Source organism: Podarcis filfolensis (genome assembly GCF_964270895.1).
Source record: "Podarcis filfolensis genome assembly, chromosome: 10".
In the NCBI taxonomy this organism is placed as follows: Eukaryota; Metazoa; Chordata; class Lepidosauria; order Squamata; family Lacertidae; genus Podarcis; species Podarcis filfolensis.
Window position 1 is genome coordinate 2,330,341 of NC_139612.1, and position 19,523 is coordinate 2,349,863.

General features: G+C 42.3%; 2 protein-coding genes across 8 annotated transcripts in view; one reads left to right on the top strand and one right to left on the bottom strand.

Annotated features, from left to right (window-relative positions):
* Window positions 1–19,403, top strand: part of LOC310744223 (uncharacterized protein) — a 70,246-nt gene extending 50,843 nt beyond the window's left edge. Inside the window, exons 1-2 of one of the 2 annotated variants that reach the window (XR_014539411.1) lie at window positions 18,716–18,901; window positions 19,191–19,403. Coding sequence is in view for 1 of the 2 variants with exons in the window: in XM_083575361.1 (XP_083431487.1) it covers window positions 19,191–19,282 (92 nt within the window). In the remaining variant the exon portion in view is untranslated. Of the gene's footprint in view, window positions 1–18,715; window positions 18,902–19,190 lie in introns of those variants that run through there. The other variant, XM_083575361.1, reaches the window with a different exon arrangement.
* The window catches only part of FRMD4A (FERM domain containing 4A), a 426,455-nt gene that overhangs the window by 203,750 nt on the left and 203,182 nt on the right, over window positions 1–19,523 (bottom strand). The window lies entirely within an intron of this gene.

A 19,523-nucleotide genomic window follows, 5' to 3' on the forward strand; every position in this document is an offset into this window, starting at 1 on the left:
ATGATTTAGCATTATACCCAAACTAGGCTTCAAAAATCCATAAAACTACTAAAAAATCCATAAAGCTACTGTCAATGCCGTTATCCTCATTCTTCAAATGGGGTGTAGAAGAAGCCTGAAAGATAGTGGCCTGCCTAAGGATTTTAATAGACTTCTTGGCTCACAGCTCATACTCTAAATCACCACAATACCCCAGCTTCATTTGCACTGGAAGGACAGCATGTGCATTATATGTATGTACATGTTAGAAATGCTTTAAAAGGTTTCTAATTTTAATTATTCATTTTTATTTGTCCAGTATACAGATTTATACCTGTGATGGGAAATCCCTCCCATTTTCTATACCGCAGTACCTCAGGTTACTGACGTTTCAGGTTACAGACACTTCAGGTTACAGACTCCGCTAACCCAGAAATAGTACCTCGGGTTAAGAAATTTGCTTCAGGATGAGAACAGAAATTGTGCGGTGGCAGTGCGGCGGCAGCAGGAGGCCCCATTAGCTAAAGTGGTGCTTCAGGTTAAGAAAAGTTTCAGGTTAAGAACGGACCTCCGGAGCAAATTAAGTTCTTAACCCGAGGTACCACTGTATAGTAAATCACAATAAAACCCCAATCTCCAAGCAGTGGAAGATTTCAGGGGTTCCAGGTGTGTGATTAAGGAGAAGAGGTTTGTGTTTCCTTTTGGGAATGAGGCGAGCGGAGACTGTGGTGCCTTTATGATAGATGGTTTATTGACACATATATGTAACCTGAGTCTACAATAGAGGGGTTCACAGCATTAACACCTCCAAAGAGTCTTGTTTCTTCCATAGCCACAGCCTGGGATTCCAGCAGAAATCAGCCAGCATGCTCTGGTTCTCTGGCTTTCCAACCTTCAGCTTTTTGCCTTCAGCTTCTGGCTCCTGCAATTCCTTCCCTAACCTCTCTATTCTAAACTCTGGCCTTATCTGTTTAAGGCGGCAGGGTGGGTGTGCGTTCTTCGCTCAGCAGTGCCACGATCCTTTGTTCTCTTAATGGCCCATCAACCAGGCAGCTAGTCTGGCTATTTCCCAGAATTTGAAGGCTTGATTAGTTTATAACACTTGCTGGATCCAGGGATTATAGGAGTCTGGCACCCACAAACTCATAACAATATAGTAATTCATCAGTTCCATAGAATCTGACATTTAATTAAATAGAGCCTATTGCTAAGAATTATAATGTCATAAAAGCCATTCTTAAATAAATGAACAATCCATCCAGAAGAATTTCAATGTTTAGACTGCAATCATAAGACTGAATTCCTATGAACACTTACTTGGGAATAAGTCCCATTGATTTCAGTTGGACTTTTGAGTAAGCAAACATAGAAGCAGCTTGAATGCGTAGGATGGATGGATGAGGTATGGCACCTTGGGTGGTCTGTGCCTAAAAAAGCTGCCCTTTAAATCGTTTCATAAATCAATCACTGTTCCTTTAAATAAATGAAACTTACTTCCAAGTTTAGTGGTGCAGCACACACTCTGAAGGCAAGTGTGGTATCTTTGGTTTAAAAAATCAGGCAGCAGATGGCGGAAAGAGCCCCTGACAGTCCAGAGCAGAGCAGACAATTACTGAGATGGATGACTCTAGCTTGGTATGAGGGAGGTCCCAATGTTCATACCAGGACTGTAACCGAAGGAGAAGGCCTGAAGGCCTGAAATATTAAGGAAATGAACATATGGATCTCAGTTTTTTAAAAGTCAACCAGTTAACCAGCCATTCTCAGCCTGGAAATATAGAACCATTTACTTGTGGTCCGAGCCACACCTGTGGCTCTCCGCTGGCTCCTTGCCTCAGCCAGCTTGGCAGAAAGTAAACAAAGCCAAGCTGGAATTGACACAGGTACGCCAGTGCACACTGGACAAAGAGCAGGGCCACCCTCTTCTGAACGCGGAAACTTTCAACCACCCTGGCAACAAACAAACAAATCAGACACCCACCTCAAAAGGCCTAGACTGAAGAAGCAGGCGTGCGGAACCCTTTTCAGCCTGAAAGTTGCATCCCTTTCGGGAACAATAGCGGTGGGTGTGGCCAGAGGCAAAAATGGGCAGAAAAATTAATGTAAATGTACCTATGCCAATAAAGCTTTGAGAATCTGACACACCTCTCTATCCTCCATCCAGACAACCAAGGCTGTATCATCCAGACAACCAAGGCTGTATATTAGCTATATCGTTCTAAAACATCACAGGGCATACTGTTAAATTAAAGGTGTTCCTTACCTTTAACAACGCAGTCTCCCCACTGTCGGGTCCTGGTTGCTCTGCAGAACCCTCTAGTGTCACATCATAGTAACACATTTTTAATTTTCAAGAAAACGTACTGCATTCATTGCATTATGAAAATCATTCCTTAACCCTTTGTTAGGAACCATGAGTGTAGATCCACCCCATGAGGCATTATCAGAGTTCCAGGACACATTTCAGCCAGGCCAGAACACAAGGAGGGTAAAGCAGGTCCAATAAGAGACATGACATATCTCACCCAAATGTATGTATTATTAAAAATATTTTATCATAAAATAGGCAAGGGTGTTGGGGTTGGTTTTTTTTTTACTCATTTTATTCCATTTTTTAAGGCTGAGAATGGCATTGAAAAATCTGGAAAAGTATGCAATCTGAAGGCTTATATTGGGAAGTGCAAATTAGACTAGTTTACTGAAAAATGCAAACCAGATGATTTTTTTGTCCATCTGTAGTTGGAAGCAGCATGTTAAACTGCTTGACCAAGGACTTGTATCTTCTTATGTTATCATATTAGACCATCAACAGCAATGCTGAGAGGATTTGCAGAGTCCTTTTAAGGATATATATGCATTCCTTTTTTTATTAAAAAAAATATCAAGACTCAAAAGCACAGGTTCCCTTAAGTAAGAGAGAACTGGGTCTCTGAAAATGTTATTTTAATAACTTCATGCAGCAACATTTTAGGCTAAATATAAACAGGATATGCTGTTTTACACCACTAAAATCTGTTTGATACATATGGAAATCTATGAAAATTTAATAATTAATTCCTCAACAAAAACTCATACAATTAATCAGTTGATTTTTGTTTAGTTGGATGCAAAGCCTCTGCATCGCAGTGTTCATTAGCAGAAATGTTTGTACTGCACCAAACTTGTCATGTAGCAGCAAAAGAGTGGCAGCACAATCCCACGTGAAGCATGTAGGGAGAAGATATGTTTAGAAAAGGGAACTGATGAATTATCTGGATTAAAGTGTCTAGACAAGGGAGGGCTTTTTAATCATGATGGAAGATGAAGATGAAACAAATCTTAATGGCAGAACAATACTCATTGAAAATCATTCACTGTTCATTTTAGGCTCCCAGTTTGCAGCAGGCCCAACACCTTCTCTTCCCTTTTGCAAAAACTTATTTCCTTAGCGCTTATGAGGGAAAGCAGATAAAATACTCTGATGATTGACAAAATAAAATAAAATATGGCTTGTCTGCACCCTTTCTGCTACCACAGCTGTCCTTTGACAAGATGGATGTTTTATTCCAAGCCAAGCTACTGCCAACACATTCAAAAGGCAGAGAAAAGGGATTAAAAGCTATTGAGGCAAGACAAATTTATAGAAAAATTAAACAGAACAAGTTAGAACATTGACTCTGAACACACCACACACATCATATTTTTGGTGCTGTGTAAACCAAAAGACACGCAGGATTGCTGGAAATAAAGAGCACCATGTTCTGAAATAGTGGGTAAGCACAGATTTGCTTTCCATAGAAGCAATCAGCCAGAGAGGAAGGGACGTGAGGGCACTGCTCTGTCTGTGCACACAGTGCAAAAATTATCTTGTGGTACATTTCATATTTGAGGTACTTGGTTTTTCCTGCACAGAGATTGTGTATAATCTTAAAATAGAAGCAGTGTTCCCCATACTCCATGTCTCTCTTCCTCACAGGCACCACCCCACCCCTTCATTCATCTGATGTCATGGACTGGCTAGATGCAGAGGAATGGTGGGAGGAACCAGCTAATGCGAATAAAGTTTATCTTATCTTATCTGCATGTTGGACATAATCTGTATTGGTGCCTACATGTGTAGTGCTAGAGAACACGCCTGATAATGTGTCAAAATAACTGGTGAAACTGGAGGGTAAAACCACTGGTTATCAGGTGTACATGGCGTTCTACATGTTCAGGTGCCACTGCATTCCGTCCACTGAACCTAGGTGAGTCCAAATGCCAAGCAGGGAGCAAAGAGAGGGAAGTTTGCTCTGGGGGCAGAATGGATGGGCAGCTTCCATTCTGCTCATTCAGGATACAGCATGTGTAAAAAAGTGACTCAGTGATTAGCATGGGAATGTCTGCAGGATTTTTACTAGTGCTAAGCTACTGGGCAGTTTAAATATTTAATATATTTAAATAAATTAGAAAGTGAAATATAGCAGTTCACTATGGAACTCTCTTTGTAACTCCAAATCTTAGAGTAAAATGTCAGAAACTTGGCAGACATACACACTTCCTAAGATTTCAATATATATACAGTATATATTTAAAACAAACCTCTGATCATATATAAAGTTTTTTGTTTTTGCTTATGGAGAATCAGTGGAGAATGGAGGGGCCACTGCATGTGAATATCAAATAATTATGGCATCATAAGGGTCTCTATCTGTCACAGAAACACATTCTTATCACTGTGCATATTACATGGGTTTGGGTATGAGGTGAAGGGTTATTGGAGCAGATTCCCAAAGTGACAGCTGTTAGTGGGCTACTGCCAAGGGGAAACATTCTACCATTGTTTTGACTCTCGTTCCTGAAACAATTACAAGAAGAAAGTCTTTCTTTCTTTCTTTCTTTCTTTCTTAAATGTGCAATTTGGCATGCTTTAAAATGTTCCTAAATATAGAGCCTAATGAAGGAAAGGAGAGAGCCCAGTTTTGAAGGAGCTGCATTTTAAATGAACCCATTTTGTTTGTGCTGCAGTTGAGTATCGTTTTACTGGTGTGGCTGCTCATACATCACTGTGCTAATGAGGCAATGAGTAACCAGGCGACACAAGGCCTGCTTTATTTCCAGATCCTACAACTTCAACCAATTGAACAACCAGAGTAATGGGGCAGGACCAAGGCATGAATGAAATACTACTACTACTACTGTTACTACTAATAGGAACTCTTCTCAACATACTAGCTCCATCAGTTGTGGTGACTTTAATCATACACAGAGGACCACATGTGACAGAAATGAGTCGACTAGCTTAGGAAAGAAATAGCTGGGATCTCACCCCCAGCTTCTCCTTGCCTCCCTACCACCACCACTGCAACCTGTGCATCTTCTCTCTCTAGCCAGGGGAAAAAAAGAGGATTGGAGATACTGATGATGCCTAGTGAAGACAAGCAATCGAATCAATGGCATAATCTCTAATGCTCTTTCTTCTAAATTAAGTAATCTACACTCAGAAACTGAGATCCTGTTGCGTGTCAGAACTACATCAGCTCTGAGTTTGAGCGAGAGAGAGAGAGAGAGACTGGTTGAAGTCAGTAAGGGAAAAATCACTGGGTTTCTTGCTTGAGTTAGCTGGAACTTGGGCAGCTTGGGGAGGCTCACACAAATTGTACTTGGGGGATCTGCTGCTTGCTGAAGGAGTGCCTTTTTGTTCACACAGAGTAGATTTTTAAATAAAGCAAATAGTACAAAACCACCACAAGACTCCAGTGCTTTCTCCTCTAAAGCAACCTAAATCCAGTAGAGCTGATTCTGCTGGAATTTCTCACCACTTGACAACAAACATGAGAACAAATAAGCACTCTCAGCCCTCTGAATGACTGCATATGTGCCAGTGTTTTGAGCATAAGCTGACAGGACATATAAGGAGCTGCCTGATATTGAGTCAGGTCCAGTTGTGGCCAGCGGGGTGGCATGAGTGGGGCTGCATTGCTCTCCTGGCTTCTGACCACCATAGGCCACTTCTGCTTACTAGGAAAAGGAATGGCAAAGGAGCTTGGCGGTTGCAGGCATGCATGGGGGCAAGAGCCAACACAAGCTGCTGTGCTTGCACCAAGCTGAGTTCGCTGCTGCCTTGCCCTTCTCTCCCTCTCATGAAGCAACAATAACAGTGTTTGGAAGCTGGGAGAGCAACCCAGATCCACCTGTGCCACCCTGGTCAACTCCACCTTCTACCCTAGAAAACAGCAATTTTGGAAGGTCTCAGGAGCACTTATTTCCCAGGCGTGTTGCCAGGAGTTGCCAGAGACGGAATATGATGGGACCTTGTATGCAAAGCATGCATTCTGTAGAATCAGAGAATTGTAGAGCTGGAAGGGATGAGGGTGGGCATCTAGTTCAACCCCCTACAATGCTGGAATCTCCTGCGCAACGTGGAGCTCAGACTCATGACCCTGAGATTAAGAGTCTCATGTTCTACGGATAGAGCTCAGTCGGTTATGGCTCCTCCAAAGTTATGTGATCAGGTCTTTACATCAAAGCAAAGCCAAACAACCCTTGACAGAGCCAAATTATATTTCCTGCTAAAACTAATACTTGCATTGCTACATTGTCAGTTGGTTAGAGCATGGGCTGATAATGCCAAGGTAGCAGGTTCCATCTCCATATGAGGCACCTGCATTGCAGGGGGTTGGACTAGATGATCCCCAGGGTCCTTTTCAACTCCACAATTCTAGGATCTCTATGATCCCTATGTACTTGAGCATATTGAAGACTTCTGTTAATTTACAGCACCATCAGTAATTATTAGCAATAATCACGCGACCCCTTCCCTCCCCCCACCTGCCCTGGAAGGGATGTAAAGCCAGGCGTCAATCAATTGCCATGTTTGTTAGCGAAATAGTGGATTTGGGGGCTATTTACCACCTTAGGCAATGCTCTTTCTTAGCATTTACAGCTAAGCATGAAAATGCATGTGTATTTCTCAAACCATGTTTTTCTGAAGGTCATGGCTAGCTGACATTAGGGTTTGAAACAGCCTAGTAAAAAGTGAAAAGTGGCATTTAAACTTAATTATAGGTTAACGCTACAGAGCAAGGTAAACCAAAATATTTTTGTTGAGGACAAGGGTCCCCCTAAGCAATAGAAATGCAAATTAATATTCTCCTAGCAAGGACTATGCAGATATGTACAACATGGCCAGACAGTTATTTTGTAATGCCAAAAATCATATGGGGATGGGGAGGGTAGTTCTGTAGCTTTAAAATGGACATTAAATAAATAAAAATAAAAATAAAAATAATAAATTATTATTTATACCTCAACCATCTGGCTGGGTTTCACCAGCCACTCTTTTAGAGGGAAAATAGAAAGAGATCCATAATATGTTTTCTCTTGCATTACAGGTCTGCCAATGCATATGTGTTTTGCACTTGTAGGTCCAACATTATAGACATGATTCCACCAAATATCCATGTAGCTCCTCTTTGCTGCAGAAATAAAAAAGGGCTGAGGAGAAATAGCGTGTTCCCTATTATTACTTCAAACAACTATGTTGACCATGATGTCAGTCAGGAGTGCAGTCTTCCAGATGTTGTTCCCTTCATCTCTGAACACTGGTCATGACAAGAGTCCTACAACCTCTGGAAGGCCACAGGGCAGCCAACTCTGAGGTAGAGGCATGTTGCTCCTACCTGAACACTTATTTTCTGGCTGCCAAACTGGGAAAACGGGTTCATTCTGGTCCTCACTGCAGCCCTTCATCCCAATGAAGACAATGCCCACTCCCATTAAGTACCTCAACTGCTAAGGCAGGACATGTTGTTGTTGTTGTTTAGTCGTTTAGTCGTGTCCAGCTCTTCGTGACCCCATGGACCAGAGCACACCAGACACTCCTGTCTTAACAGCATCATCTTTTAAGATTTTAAATAGTTCAGCTGGGATGTCATCACTTCCACTGGCCTTGTTTTTAGCAGTGCTTTCTAAGGCCCATTTGACCTCACTCTCCAGGATTTCATGCTCAAGGTCAACAACCATACAATCTGGGCCAAAACAAAAAATTTTTTTCCTTCCAGTAGCACCTTAAAGACCAACTAAGTTAGTTCTTGGTGTGAGCTTTCGTGTGCATGCACACGAAAGCTCACACCAAGAACTAACTTAGTTGGTCTTTAAGGTGCTACTGGAAGGAAAAAATTTTTTTGTTTTGACTATGGCAGACCAACACGGCTACCTATCTGTAACTCATACAATCTGGGGTATCTGGGACATCCGTATGTTTTTGGTATAATTCCTCTGTGTATTCTTGCCACCTCTTCTTAATGTCTTCTGCTTCTGTTAGGTCCTTACCACTTTTGTCCTTTATCGTGTCCATCTTTGTGTGAAATGTTCCTTTCATATTTTCAATTTTCTTGAACAGATCTTTGGTTTTTCCCATTCTATTGTTTTCCTCTATTTTTTTGCACTGCTCATTTAAAAAGGCCCTCTTGTCTCTCCTTGCTATTCTTTGGAGGTCTGCATTCAATTTCCTGTATCTTTCACTATTTCTCTTGCATTTTTCTTGCCTTCTCCCCCCCACTATTTGTAAGGCCTCGTTGGACAGCCACTTTGCTTTCATGCATTTCCTTTTCATTGGGATGGTTCTCATTGCTGCCTCCTGTATAATTTTACGAGCCTCCATCCATAGTTCTTCAGGCACTCTGTCTATCAAATCTAAATCTTTAAATCTGTTTCTCGCTTCCACTGTGTATTCATAAGGGATTTGACTTAGACTGTATCTTACTGGCCCAATGGTTTCCCTTACTTTCTTCAGTTTAAGCTTGAATTTTGCTATAAGAAGCTGATGATCTGAGCCACAGTCAGCTCCGGTTCTTGTTTTTGCTGACTGTATAGAGCTTCTCCATCTTTGGCTACAGAGAATATAATCAATCTGATTTCGATGCTGCCCATCTGGTGGTGTCCATGTGTAGAGGCAGGACATAGGAAAGGCATAAACCTAATTCACACGCAACATTAACCCATGGCTTAGTATTATGTGCACAAGTAGAAAGTTGCCTTGGGCTTGTGTGCTGACTTTCCTCCCCTGCTTAGTGAAGCATGCAAGCCTCAATCTCATGGTTTGAAGTTGGGTTATTTGGAAACTTACCAGATTCTATTTTATGCCACAATCGCTCATTGCCATGTAACAGCAAAGCAGGCAAACAAGGCAAATGAACAGGAAGAAAATGAAAAATACATGGGGCTCTGTGCCTCTCATTATACCTCACTAACCTCTCTAAGGGCCAAACTGCAAGTTAGGTGGAGACCCATGATCAGACCACCTGAAGTTTAGGAACAGAGGAAGCTGCCTTATACTTAATCAAACCATGTTTCTTCACCTAAAAGCCATGGCCACGGCTAATAGAATCATTGAGTAAGGGGCTTGCTTTGGAGAATTGGTACTGGGAGAAATAATTAAACTCCCCACCCAATTACAAACACAGACACCACACGGCTGCTTTTAGAAAAAGAAACAGGCATTAACATGTAGTTTGGCCCTCTGACGACACAGCCACTGGCAGATGTTTTGCCTTGCCACCGTCATCCCTGCAAGTCTCCCAAACTGTCCCAAACCCATTCATTTCTTGATCTCTAAACACTTTACTTTGTGCAAAAGAAATCATACTAAGTGATAAAACAAGAAAAGAAAGATTAATATAATGGTGGCTAACACAATGGCCTTTGCCCCACTGATTCTGGCATCGTCTGCCAGCAAACCATAAATCCTAGTCAATGGGAAACCAAGTCCTGTTCAGATATTTGTACTGGCAACTGTTCCCCACTTGGAAAGGATATTTTCTTCTCGGCATGATGACAAAACTTCTCAAATAATAACAATAAACTCTAGAAAATGTACGTATATAAAGATACCGTCTGTTGTTAGAGGACTCATACAGCTAGACCACTAATTTTGTAGACCCCCTTTCTTTCTTTCTTTCTTTCTTTCTTTCTTTCTTTCTTTCTTTCTTTCTTTATAACATCATACATTAAAGATGGGGAATCTATTTCTCCTCTAATAACTTTTGGAATTTCAACAAATCTTGGTGCTGGTGGATGAATGCATCAAGGCCGCTTTCAAGAGTTTTTCTTGAAAGGAAAAATAAAAGAGGCTATAGCAAAGCTGTTCTGTATTATGATCAATCACGGCTTAATCAGATTTGATGCTTAAACGGGACAGGCAGAATTGTTCAGCTGCAACAGATTGTTTTCTGTTTGTCTGAAGTCATCCTGGGTTTCTCCTCCCCACCCCCGTCAGCTTCCTGTAGCGTTACATGTAAGAAGATAATGAAAAACAGGAGAGAATGTGGGCAAAATTATTCTTGTCCGGTACATGGCAGAATATGCAATTCAGGAAATTATGAGACCAATTAAATGAAGCAGCCACTGTGTCAGATACTTTGTTCAAAAAAGAAGGGGAGGGGGGAGAGGGTGTTCAGTAAGACACATGATGCCAAATTCCTTATCTTTACAAAACTGAGAATTGCTGTGTCTGAGAGAAGAGAGTGTAGGCGAAGGAGCTGAGTAGCAGCCTCTCTGGGCTGATTCACACCTTAAGGACAGAGGTGGAATTGTAACTCAAAAGGAGGCAGCCTCTGGCCCCCGTGGACAATTGATAGGCTACGTTATCAGTCTGCCATCATGCAGACACACCAAGAACTAAAGACACGTGCAGAGCCAATAGCTAAAGCACACAATCTTCTTCACAGGCCACACATGGAAAATATTTTCAAGGGATTAAACATTTGCAAACAGGTAATTTCCCCTAACCTCTCTCATAAGACAGGCTAGGGAAGTGTGCCCATTTTACAGATGGAATACAGTAGTGAGGTAAAGTGATGTCTATGAAGACCAGTTGCTGGGAATTGTGGGTGGGAACGTCTCCTGCTTCCCAAAGGTATCTGGATCTGGGTAGCAGCTTTCAGTTTGAAACTGGAAGATCAACCGTTGCATGAAATTGAAGCAATTAAATGCACAAATTGTCATCTCATCTGTCCTCCCAGTTGAACGACGTGGCCCAGGGAGAGAGGGAAAAATAGTGGAAGTGAACAACTGGCTTCGCAAATGGTGTAAACAGGAACAGTTTGGATTCTTAGATCACGGACTGCAGTTTCTTGAAGATGGACTTCTGGCAAGCGATGGGCTGCACCTCACAACAGTTGGGAGGAATGTTTTTGCCAAAAATCTCAGAAACCTCATCAGGAGGGCTTTAAACTGACTAATGTGGGGGAGGGAGACAGTGCTCCTGAAGGTAGGAGTCTATCAATTGATGAAGATGATCATCCAAATGTCATAGACCAAATGGAGCAAACAGCACGCAGAGGAAAAAATCCTTAAAGAAGAGACACGAGGGAATGATTAATGGACTTCAATGTCTGTACACTAATGCGCAAAGCATGGGAAATAAACAAGATGAACTTGAGCTCTTGGTACAGCAAACTAAATATGACATAATAGGCATCACTGAAACCTGGTGGGATAATTATTACATTCTGGTGGGAATGTAATAATGGAGGGATACAATCTATTTCAGAAAAACAGACCAGACAAGAAAGGAGGAGGAGTGGCGTTATATGTCAGGGATGTGTATACCTGTGAAGAGATCCAAGATTTAGAACCTCAAAGCCAAAGTGAGAGCATTTGGGTCAAAATTAAGGGAGAGAAGAATAACAGTGACCTCATTGTGGGAGTTTAATCTATTTATTTAATTTGAGACAGATCTTTCAGGAGAGGCTCCAAAGGGATGAGGTGAAAAGGATAGGAGTCTTGGTTGACCACAAACTTGACATGAGCCAACAGTGTGACGCGGCAGCTAAAAAAGCCAATGCAATTCTGGGCTGCATCAATAGGAGTATAGCATCTAGATCAAGGGAAGTAATAGTGCCACTGTATCCTGCTCTGGTCAGACCTCACCTGGAGTACTGTGTCCAGTTCTGGGCACCACAGTTCAAGAAGGACACTGACAAACTGGAACGTGTCCAGAGGAGGGCAACCAAAATGGTCAAAGGCCTGGAAACGATGCCTTATGAGGAACGGCTAAGGGAGCTGGGCATGTTTAGCCTGGAGAAGAGGAGGTTAAGGGGTGATATGATAGCTATGTTCAAATATATAAAAGGATGTCACATAGAGGAGGGAGAAAGGTTGTTTTCTGCTGCTCCAGAGAAGTGGACATGGAGCAATGGATCCAAACTACAAGAAAGAAGATTCCACCTAAAAATTAGGAAGAACTTCCTGACAGTAAGAGCTGTTTGACAGTGGAATTTGCTGCCAAGGAGTGTGGTGGAGTCTCCTTCTTTGGAGGTCTTTAAGCAGAGGCTTGACAACCATATGTCAGGAGTGCTCTGATGGTGTTTCCTGCTTGGCAGGGGGTTGGACTCAATGGCCCTTGTGGTCTCTTCCAACTCTATGATTCTATGATTCTACTATTTTTTTAGTTCTGTGTGAGCACCTATCTTTTTTAAAAAGCAGTTATTTTTCCTATTGCCTGGTATTGGATTGCAATTACAGTGGTACCTCGGGTTACAGACGCTTCAGGTAACAGACTCCGCTAACCCAGAAATAGTACCTCGGGTTAAGAACTTTGCTTCAGGATGAGAACAGAAATCGCGTGGCGGCAGCAGCAGGAGGCCCCATTAGCTAAAGTGGTGCTTCAGGTTAAGAACAGACCTCCAGAACAAATTAAGTTATTAACCCAAGGTACCACGGTAATAAGTATGGACCCATAGAGGAGTTACACTTTGAGCCATTTTAATATAAATATTTCTGTGGTGAAGATCTCAGCGGCTGCCCCCAAAAGAACAGAGTACAACAAATTAACGGAAACTCTTTAAAGCTGCATCTGAAGACCTGCCTGATCGGAAAATTGTCCCCACTGCACCCCCCCCCCCAAACTAGATGCCCTTAACATTGAATTCCTTATCTGTTTTGAGGCACAGGCGGACACTCCCCTTAAAAAAAAAGATTTTATTGTAGCCACTCTGAATAGATGGCCTTTATAGTGTTTATGTTTTCTTGCAACCACAATAGATTAGAACCCTATTCAGAAAAAAAGAAGGAGGGGGTATTTATTTACGCAGCTGTGTGCGAGCCATTTCAGGACAGGTGCAGCTCTAGGACACTGTGTGGTATAAAAAGAATGGGATTCACATCAATTGGTGGAACATCCTGCTGGCAAGACTTGATTTCATGAACAGACCTCAGAATCAAGATGTGTTCTTTACTTTCTGAGATCAGAGGCTGATTTAGGGAAGCACGACTGGTTTGGTCCCACTGGGTGCAGAGTCTCAGGGCCACTGCGGGGGGGGGGGGGGGGCGCAACTAGGATGTAGAATGGAAGGGGAAAGGTGGAGGGGAGCACAGGCTCACAGGGCGCCACTGAAATGTGAGACCCTAAGATCTTCCACTGGTGAGATGGTCTAGGAGGGAACACCTCCCACTCATTTAGAATATGCACAGTGAGCATGGAAGGGCAGGCACCCTGACAGACGGACAACCCTATTTTATAAAGCAATACCCATTTCCCCAAAACAAACCTCATCCCTTTGGAGCCTCTCCTGAAAGATCTGTCTCAAATTAAATAAATAGATTAAATAATGTTTTCACATTGTTCTTGCACAACTCTGGCAATTGGAGCCATAGGTATCGGAAAACTGCTAGTGCAGGTCACTCGGGAGCAGCCAATTTATGTGGGTTATAAACATACACAAGTCTGCTGAAAATCTCTCTGCCTTTTTGTGTCCTCAGGGAATCCAGAGGAACTGTGATAACTTCCAAGTCAAAGCGACCTCCCACACCTTGTACCCATTTTGGAGGCTTATTCCTTTAAAGTCCTTCCAGCACCTGGCTGTTGGGATTCATGCTGCTATTAATGAAAAAAGCCAACCAATTATTTTTTTATGTAGCAAATTGCGATTACTTCCCATGAAAACATTCAGCAAAGCTAATTCCTATGTCCTTACAACGTATGTCCCAATTATTGCAGATATTTCTTCAAAGACATCATCTTAAAACCTGGAAAGCTGTGCACAGTTCCACTACATGTGTGAAAAGGGCGCCTTGTGCCAACGCCCTGGCCAACCAACAGGTAGGAACAATTCATCAGTATGAGCTATTTTGATTGGAAAACTTCTTCTGGACTTCAGTAGCCCATGAAGGAACACCAGCTGACCATTAGCAAGCAATTGAGTACAACCAACAGTCACTGGACAGCTTTTACATTGCATTAGCAAGTGAAGAGTAGGTAGTCATAAAGGTCAAGGATTCTGGACTACATCAAGTATGCTCTAAACCAATTAATTATTTTCTCTCTCTGCTTGTGTAGGGATCCCATATGATCTCCTATCCTGGCATGGAAGCACTGACCAAGCTGAAACCTGCTTCGTTTTCAGAATGCCTTTGGGCTATTCTCTAGGCTCTGTTCTAAAGTTGAGCCCAAACATTCTCACTTCTAGTAACACACTGCATAAATAATGCCTGAGACCTTCCATATACCAACTGAGACCGTTGCTGATTCCATCTAACCCAGTACAATCTATGGTACTTCTGCCGGCAGAAGCTCTCCAACGTGTCTGACAAAGTCTTTCCTAATCCTTGAGATTTGAGATTGTTTTAACTTGAGATGCTGGCAACTAAAACTAGCACCCTCTTTTTGCAAAATGGGTACTCCGCCACTGAGCTGTGGGTCCTAGTCTCTCCTACATATGAAAGTGAAGTGATTATCATGCAACTATCGAGAAGGTGGAAGGACAGCGGCAGTTGTGATTCCTGTAACCAACAACTGATTAGGGAGGAAGCATTCTCAAGATTGCTCTTCTATTATGTTCTTCTTACAAAGATGTACTCCTTGCTGACTTCCGGTTGGTCGCCCTTTTATGGCGGACGGGAGCTCTTTCCGCTGAATTCAGAGGTTGAAACAAGAGTCGTTTGGGATGCAAGTAAGGCAGTAATGAGAGGATTCCTCATACAACAAAATTTGATCAAGAAAAATATACAGAATGAGAAAAAAGATAATATTAAAAGATAAAGAGAAGAATTTAAGATCCAAACCAAAGAATCATCAGATTCAAAAGAAAATTAAAGCTTTACAGATTCAATATTCCCAGATCATAAACCAGGAAATAGAATGGAAAATAAAAATGATGAGACAGAGAAATTTTGAATCTGCAAATAAATGTGGAAAATTGCTTGCCTGGCAGCTAAAAAAGAGACAGAAACAAAGTACTATCACTAATATTGTATCAGAAGGAAAGTCTGTGGAGAACCCTGCGGAGATAAGAAGATGTTTTCAGAAATATTATAAACAACTGTATAAAAATGGAAAGGAAGATAAAGATAAAATTGAGCAATTTATCAAAGTAAATGGACTGCAAAAAATTCCCGAAAATAAAAAGATCCTACTTAATGGACTAATTACAAGGCAAGAGGTTGACAAGGTGATAAGTCAGATGCAGCTTGGCAAAGCCCCAGGACCAGATGGTTTGTCTGCAAAGTATTATAAGACTATGAAAGTTAACCCCGGTAAAATTAGCAAAGATTTACCACATGAATGATAATTTATGATGGAAGTGAAAAGAAAAAGAAGGTACTTTTTCTCATATGTGGTGGATGTGTCCTAAGGTGAAAGACTTCTGGGGAAAGATTTATAATGAGCTGAAAAAAATGTTGAAAAATACATTTGTTAAGAAACCAGAAGCCTTTCTACTTGGAATAATAGGATTGGAATTGCCCCAAAAAGATGTTAGATTGTTTTTGTATGCCACTACAGCGGCAATACTGCTACTAGCTAAAAATCGGAAATCCCAAGAAATACCAACAGTAGAAGAATGACAATTGAAGATGTTGGACTTTTTGGAGCCAGCCGACCTGACTGGAAGAATCCGCGATCAGAAAGAAGAGGAATATCAAGAAGATTGGAAGAAATTTAAAGATTATTTAGCCAAATATTGTTATAGAAAATAATTAGAAGTCACTTGAAAGCACCAAATAGGCTTAGGATTAAAATAAAAATGAATTGTAAAGAAATGTGGATTTAGAATATTAAGAAAAGAAAAGAAGATAATAAATTGAAGGAGTTAATTTTATTAGAAAGATGATTTTGGAGAGCTGTTACAAGGTGATACAATGAAACTCAGTTGGGGGGGATTCGAGGAAGTCAGTTAACAAAAACACAATGGCTTGAAATACATCAGTGGACACTATCTTAATTACGAAACAGACTGTGTGAGATTTTGATTATGATTCTGGCAATGATCATTAAGGAAAAGATGAAAGGAATTCCTGATGGAGCTATCGTTTCAGTGTGGAGGCATCATCTCATTAACAGCTGGAAGGAGGCCAAGACAGAGTTTTGGATATCTCCCCAGGATTAATGGTGGACTATGACACGGGTGGGGCTGTGGTCTAAACCACTGAGCCTCTTGGGCTTGCTGATCAGAAGGTCGGAGGTTCAAATCCCCATGATGGGGTAAGCTTGGTCCCAGCTCCAGCCAACCTAGCAGTTCGAAAGCACGCCAAAAAGTGCAAGTACATAAATAGGTACCGCTCTGGAGGGAAGGTAAACAAGAGTTTCCGGGCGCTGCTCTGGTTCACCAGAAGTGGCTTAGTCATGCTGGCCACATGACCCAGAAAAACTGTCTGTGGATAAACGCCGGCTCCCTCGGCCTGTAAAGTGAGATGAGTGCTTCAACCCCAGAGTTGTCTGCACTGGACTTAACTGTCAGGGGTCCTTTACCTTTTTTTTAATGACGGTTAAAATATCTCTGTGTGTAGAAAATGAAACTAAAGATAGCTGAGGAGCAGAAACAACAGTACAAAGGACTGACCCACTCATTGAATTAATTGATGGATTAATTGTATAGCCCCAGGGGGAGGAGAGCCTTTTTTATTCACTTTTGATATATATGGGAGCTGCCCAGAGTGGCTGGGGAAACTCAGCCAGATGGGCAGGGTATAAATAAATTATTATTATTATTATTATTATTAGTAGTAGTAGTAGTAGTAGTAGCAGTAGTAGTATTTGCAGTTTTACCTGGTAAACCTCCCCTGAAAGGTTTGAAATATACAAGTGGGTTTGAAAGAAAGACCTCTGCTGCTATCTCTTCAGTGGAAGGAAGGAAAAAATTCTGGACTGGAGCTACTTTGTTTTTGCAGAGGTACCAGCATGTTGGAAGATGGTGCGAGACTATGGAGGGGAATTCTGGATGGCTGCCCGGGGCTAATGGTGTCTTTTTGTCTGGGACTGTGGTGTATTATGGCTCCGGTTGGCAGAAATAAAAAATGGAATTGCTGGAATGTGGACAACAGGGGGGGAAATATTTCACATAGAACGATGAAGACAAAAGTTTGAACAGACCAGTGGTTGTAAACATAAATGAAAATTAAGTGAAGGATTAACATCGGAATGGTTTATTGACTAATTAAGAAATGTAATGTGATATTAGATTATTAGCAATCCGTGAAATTCAGAGCTTGGGAAGCCACCCAAAGATACATAATTTGGCATTTATATTTGGCTTTTTTTGATTGTATTGTAATTTGGAATGTTTTAATGTGGCTCTTTTTGGATTATTAAAATGGAGAACTTAATAAATATTATATACATAAATAAATAAATAAATAAATAAATAAATAAATAAATAAAATACTCAATGACCCACCTTTCAAATAAGTGGACATGAAGCAGCTGGTTGCCATGGTGAAATTATGATGACACTGTCACTCTGTAGTGGCAGTGCTGAAGCCATAAGTCAGATTCAAGGGGGAATTTCCCCCCAAGGCCCTGCCTACCAGTTAACAGTGACCTAAGGTTTTCCAGTAAAACATGAAATGGTGCACACACTACATCTTGTTCGTGCGCTTAGTTCATAACTTTTCTCTTAGTTAAATAAATAATAATATTTTATTACTTATCCCCAGTTACTATGAACGGCTTCCAGCAAAATATAAAAAATAATGTCAAACATAAAAAACTTCCTGATACAGGCTGCCTTCAGGTATCTTCTAAAAGTTCTGTAGTTCTTTATCTCCTTGACTTCTGATGGGGGGAACGTTCCACAATGAGGGCGCCGCCACTGAGAAGGCCCTCTGCCTGGTTCCCTGTAACCTTGCTTCTTGCGGTGAGGGAACTGCCAGAAGGCCTTCGGAGCTGGACCTCAGTGCCTGGGCTGAACAATGGGGGTGGAGATGCTCCTTCAGGTTTACTGGGCCAAGGCCATTTAGGGCTTTAAAGGTCAGCACCAACACTATGAATTGTGCTTGGCAACATACTGGGGGCCTTTAGGACTGGTGCTATATGGTCCCGGTGACCACTCCCAGTCACCTGTCCAGCTGCAGCATTCTGGATTAGTCGTAGTTTCTGAGTCACCTTCAAAGGTAGATCGCATGGCAGTAGTTCATGGCTTTTAGTCAAATATAACAAATGATTGATTGATGAAAAAGTGCTTTCCCCCCCGAGAGGCTAACTTTCTCTCTGCATGTCATTCCTTGAACAGCTTCCTGTGCAAAGATAAGGCTTGCTTTCATTGCTGTGTTCATTTGTGCATTTGACTAGTGTTGTGTGGAGGGAAATACAACCACTGGGCTGAAAAATGTCCCCCTCCTACCTCCTTGGGTTTCTGGTGTGGCCTTCACAGATATTGGCACAACATGGGCTGTGTGTGTTTTGGCTGCTGAGCTGCGCTCACCATTGTGAGGGATGAGGGAGTGGTGGTGATGCCTCCCCAGCTGCTGCCATTGTCTGTGAGTTCACTTTGGTGTCAAAAAAACATTTGGCAGCTGAGCGGGTATAAATGTGGGCCAAGGCACAAGCCTCGGCAGTTGCCCTCCCCAGAGAGAAATGGGCAGCTCGGTGGCACTCAGCCATGGTGGTCTCCTGCCCCGTGGCGGCAAGCTGGCAAGCGGAAGGAGGCAATCGCCCGGTGCTGGGATGCTGTGGAGCAAGGAGAAGGCAAGTACAAAGTTTACTTGCTGGTGGGATCGCTACTTGAAAGCGACTGATATTCAGCTCTGAAGCTGGTTGATGTCTGGCAATGGACCTGGCGAGGTTGCAGCTGGTGGATGGTTGTCGGAAGAGTTTGCATTCAGGCTAGTGGATGCCGCGAGGCTACGCTGGCTGAGATGGATGCAAACTGGTTTGGAAGCCTTGTTTGTTAACAGGCAGCCAAACAGAGGAGGAGTCTGGGGGGACGTTGTTGGATGGGGGCCATCCCACTCAACTGTTTGCCTTTGCCTTACAGGGATGTCTGGAGCCGGTGAGGTTTTCCCCAAGTCCAGCCTTCAAAATCATGAAGAGAACTGCAGGACGTCCATATTAACATCGGAGAAATGAACGCAAAATACTGGCAGTGAGCAATGGAAAAGGCCGTGGCCATACCTGAGAGAAGGAGCTTTGAAGGGAGACTGCAGGCGGACATCTGCTGCATTGCAAGTGATGGGGCAGTGGGGAGAGAGAAGAAAATGAGGGAGGAAACATTAGGCCACATTAGGCGCACCACTGGAAGTGCTATGAAGACGCTTTGAACAGGAGTGGCTTTCCCTCAGGGATTCTGGGAACTGTAGGTGGTTAAGGG